Source organism: Cryptomeria japonica, chromosome 8 (assembly GCF_030272615.1).
Source record: "Cryptomeria japonica chromosome 8, Sugi_1.0, whole genome shotgun sequence".
Taxonomy (NCBI): Eukaryota; Viridiplantae; Streptophyta; class Pinopsida; order Cupressales; family Cupressaceae; genus Cryptomeria; species Cryptomeria japonica.
Genome location: NC_081412.1, coordinates 465,185,803 through 465,189,164, shown reverse-complemented (window position 1 = coordinate 465,189,164; position 3,362 = coordinate 465,185,803). Strand labels below are relative to the sequence as shown.

The 3,362-nt window shown below is 42.0% G+C and overlaps 1 protein-coding gene across 1 annotated transcript; it reads left to right on the top strand.

The window, feature by feature from the left end:
• The first annotated feature begins 479 nt into the window (after window positions 1-479).
• Window positions 480-2,832, top strand: LOC131034965 (LRR receptor-like serine/threonine-protein kinase GSO1). Its single transcript, XM_057966582.2, has one exon. It carries the CDS (start codon window positions 797-799, stop codon window positions 2,606-2,608), a length of 1,812 nt encoding a protein of 603 aa, XP_057822565.2. The 5' UTR covers window positions 480-796; the 3' UTR covers window positions 2,609-2,832.
• Window positions 2,833-3,362: the final 530 nt, after the last annotated feature.

Sequence of the window (3,362 nt, the reverse complement as noted above, 5' to 3'; positions counted from 1 at the left end):
GGGGAAGAGCACCAATAGATAACATAGTTATAATAACCGTCACCTTATTGTCATGGTGACCCCCAATAGTCGTCATAGTGAAAACACCATTAATAAATTTGTTTTGTACCAATAGCCGATCATTTTTTGTAATTTTTTATTTATAATCGGCCCATTTGTGCACCACTATTGGAATATTTGTGCACCACTATTGGGACATTTGTCAACAAGTACTAGCAATTTTGAGTTGACGGTTACTGGAACATCTTTAGTTAGGTATCAGGCGACATTTTGAAATGTGTACTTTTTGACCTTTGTGCGCATAATTGATTCCACAACGTTCATCGTTACTACCTGCTATGACGACTGATGCTCTGGTTAAAATTTTTCAACCCAAACAATAATTTTAAAAACTTAAACTATTCAACGAGCATGATAATTTTTACGAAAATCTAAAACGTAACATTTATGAAGTTGAAGAGTACCTTACTAGTCCACGTGACAGTTGAGCCCTGTTTCCCTGCGACTGTTACTCAAAAAAACTATATTGCACGTTCTTCATCAAATTATAAGCGCGTCAGGTCGCTCGATTCGCGAGCACGCCCTGACTCTTGTCACCATCTCATGACAAAAAATGGAAGCGTTGCATGTGACGCGCTTTAATGTATTTTGTTCTCATTCTTTCGTTCCTGAACCCAATCCAACTGCCGCACCAGTTTAAAAAGCCATGGCAGAGCAAACCGTTCACAACTGTAAGAGTTGAATGCACTGAGACTTCTGTCGTCCACATTGCTTTGACGATATCTTTTTGTCAATCATGACACACGTCAAAAAGTTGCTGTATGTAGTAAACATTCCTTTGCTCTGTGTTTTGGCGTCTTTTCTGTGTGGTGTATTTTCTGCCGATGAAATATTTGAAACGACGGCTAAATGTGCACAGAATGATCTGGACGGCCTGCTGAGCTTCAAATCACTGATCGTGGAAGACAAATCTGAAGTTCTGAAATCATGGAATGGCGGTGCCTGCTGTGCTGGCTGGGAAGGCGTGGAATGCGACTACAGAACAAGCCGAGTGGTGAAAGTGGAGCTGCAAAACCGCGCTGAGTGGAACGAAACCGTCGTCATGCGCGGAACCCTTTCTCCGTCTCTCGCAAAGCTGGAGTTCCTCGAAGTCCTCGTCGTGAACGGTTTCAGGGAAATCAAGGGCGGTATTCCGTTCTCAATCGGAAAACTCACCCGCCTGAAACAGCTCTACCTGGAGAACAACAAGCTGACGGGAGTCATTCCTCCGTCGATCGGAAATCTCACGCAGCTTCAGACTCTGTCACTTAACGGAAACCGCTTGGGAGGGGAAATTCCGAAGGAAATCGGCAAGCTCCGGCAGTTGATCCAGCTAAACCTGGCAAAGAATCGCCTGACAGGGCCAATTCCGGCGTCGGTACAGAAGCTCCGGAGCCTGCAGTTCTTAGATTTCAACGAGAATTTGTTATCAGGTTCTTTGCCGCCATTTATTGGATCGCTGCAAAGCCTGACGTTTGTGGACTTCTCCGGCAACAATTTGACTGGAGAAATTCCGCAGACCCTGGGGAATCTATCAAATGCTTTGACGCTGTCTCTGGCGCAAAACAAATTGACGGGAAAAATTCCGTCTTCTCTTGCTCGATTAGGTTCTTTGAGCAGTTTGTCCCTGAATGATAATTTTCTGGAAGGAACAATCCCTGAATCGCTCTGCAACATGTCGAAGCTCTGGTATTTGAATCTTTCAAGAAATTCTCTGTCAGATCCCCTGCCGGCTTCACTGGCGAACTCCACGGCTCTGCTAAGCCTGGATCTTTCGCACAATAAATTCAATTTAGGCCGCATTCCGGACTGGATTTCAGCAAAAGAAATGACCGATGTGCATCTCGCCGGCTGCGGAATCGCTGGCCGCCTGAGCGACTGGAAACCCTCGATGACCTCCATGTTCACGTCAATCGATCTCTCCGACAACATCCTCACTGGAGAAATCGGCGGCGTCTTCGCAAATATGTCGCGACTGGAGAGAATTCTTCTGTCCAACAATTACCTGAAATCAAACCTTTCGGAAATGTCGTTTCCTCAGGTCATCGGCACCGTCGATCTCCACTCCAATCAGCTGTACGGCTCCTTCCGCAAAATTCTCGATGATATTTCCGGCGCCTGCTCTTCGCCCGGCGGTTGCCTCGACTACTTGGATCTGTCAGACAACCTAATATCCGGCAGCATACCGGATCTGGTCGACGGAGAAAGAAGAGTGAAGGATTTGATTCTGTCAAATAACCAGCTGAGCGGCAGCATTCCGCCGTCAATCAACATGCTCAAGTCTGTGAGGCGGCTAGATTTGTCTGGAAATCGATTGGAGGGCAAAGTACCAGCGAGTATTGGTGATCTGAGAGAGCTGAAATGGTTAGATTTGTCAAGAAATGGCTTCAGCGGGAGGATTCCTGCAGAAATTCTCGGCTTGAATAAACTGAAGCATATAAATTTCAGATATAACCATTTTTGCGGACAGATTCCTCAGGGGAAAGTTCTCTCTGTTTTTCCAGCCGCTCCATTTCTTCATAACGATTGTCTCTGTGGACAGCCTCTTGCTGCCTGTAAAAATGGCTGACCAGCTTCTTAGCCTCTGCAAATCCCAATATATTTAAGTACGTAATCACCGTTTTATTTTACTGAATATGCTGTCTTTCTCCACAGTGTCGAGCGGCCGCGTTAAAACTAAAAGTGTGTACGGTGCAGTCACAGTTTTAAAAATTTAGTACAAACTAAATTCCTCTCTGTCATGGAATTCGTTATGTAACCGTCAGGAAAATATATGTAGTTTTAATTTTGATATTTTGTTGAAATTGTGAAGAAGAGTAATAGTTTTGTGGAAAAATCAAACATGCCTTATGTCAGAATTATAGGGATTTCGTTATCTATTTTAATTTTATGGATTTTCTTAATCTATTTTAACTGTTGTATTATATTTAAATCTATGGTAAAGTATTTTCATTTAATAATCTAAAAGCTTTTAGTGTGAATAATGTTATTTTTTTATTAGACATTAATAGAAATTTATTCACATGTTAAGTTTACTTAGGTCTTAAGTGGCATTCTAGAAGTTAGTTATAATGGAGTCAAGTTCACAACATTTACTTTTTATTAGCTAGACATTTAATGCTTGTGTCTCATTAGTTGTCCATATTGCATCTCACCTTGCATGTTTTGTTCTTACATTCTCCTAGTACTATTTTGCTTTTGTATTTCTTCCTTGGAAATTAACTCTGTGTTGTTATTTTGATCTTGTATCATTAACATTCACGATTTTGTTTCCATTCATTTGTATTATGTATTATGGGTTATTCATCTTTTTAGATTCTAAC

Bases quoted from the DNA above. Each gene is read 5' to 3' on its own strand.
- LOC131034965 (XM_057966582.2), top strand. From the start codon at position 797: ATGACACACGTCAAAAAGTTGCTGTATGTAGTAAACATTCCTTTGCTC.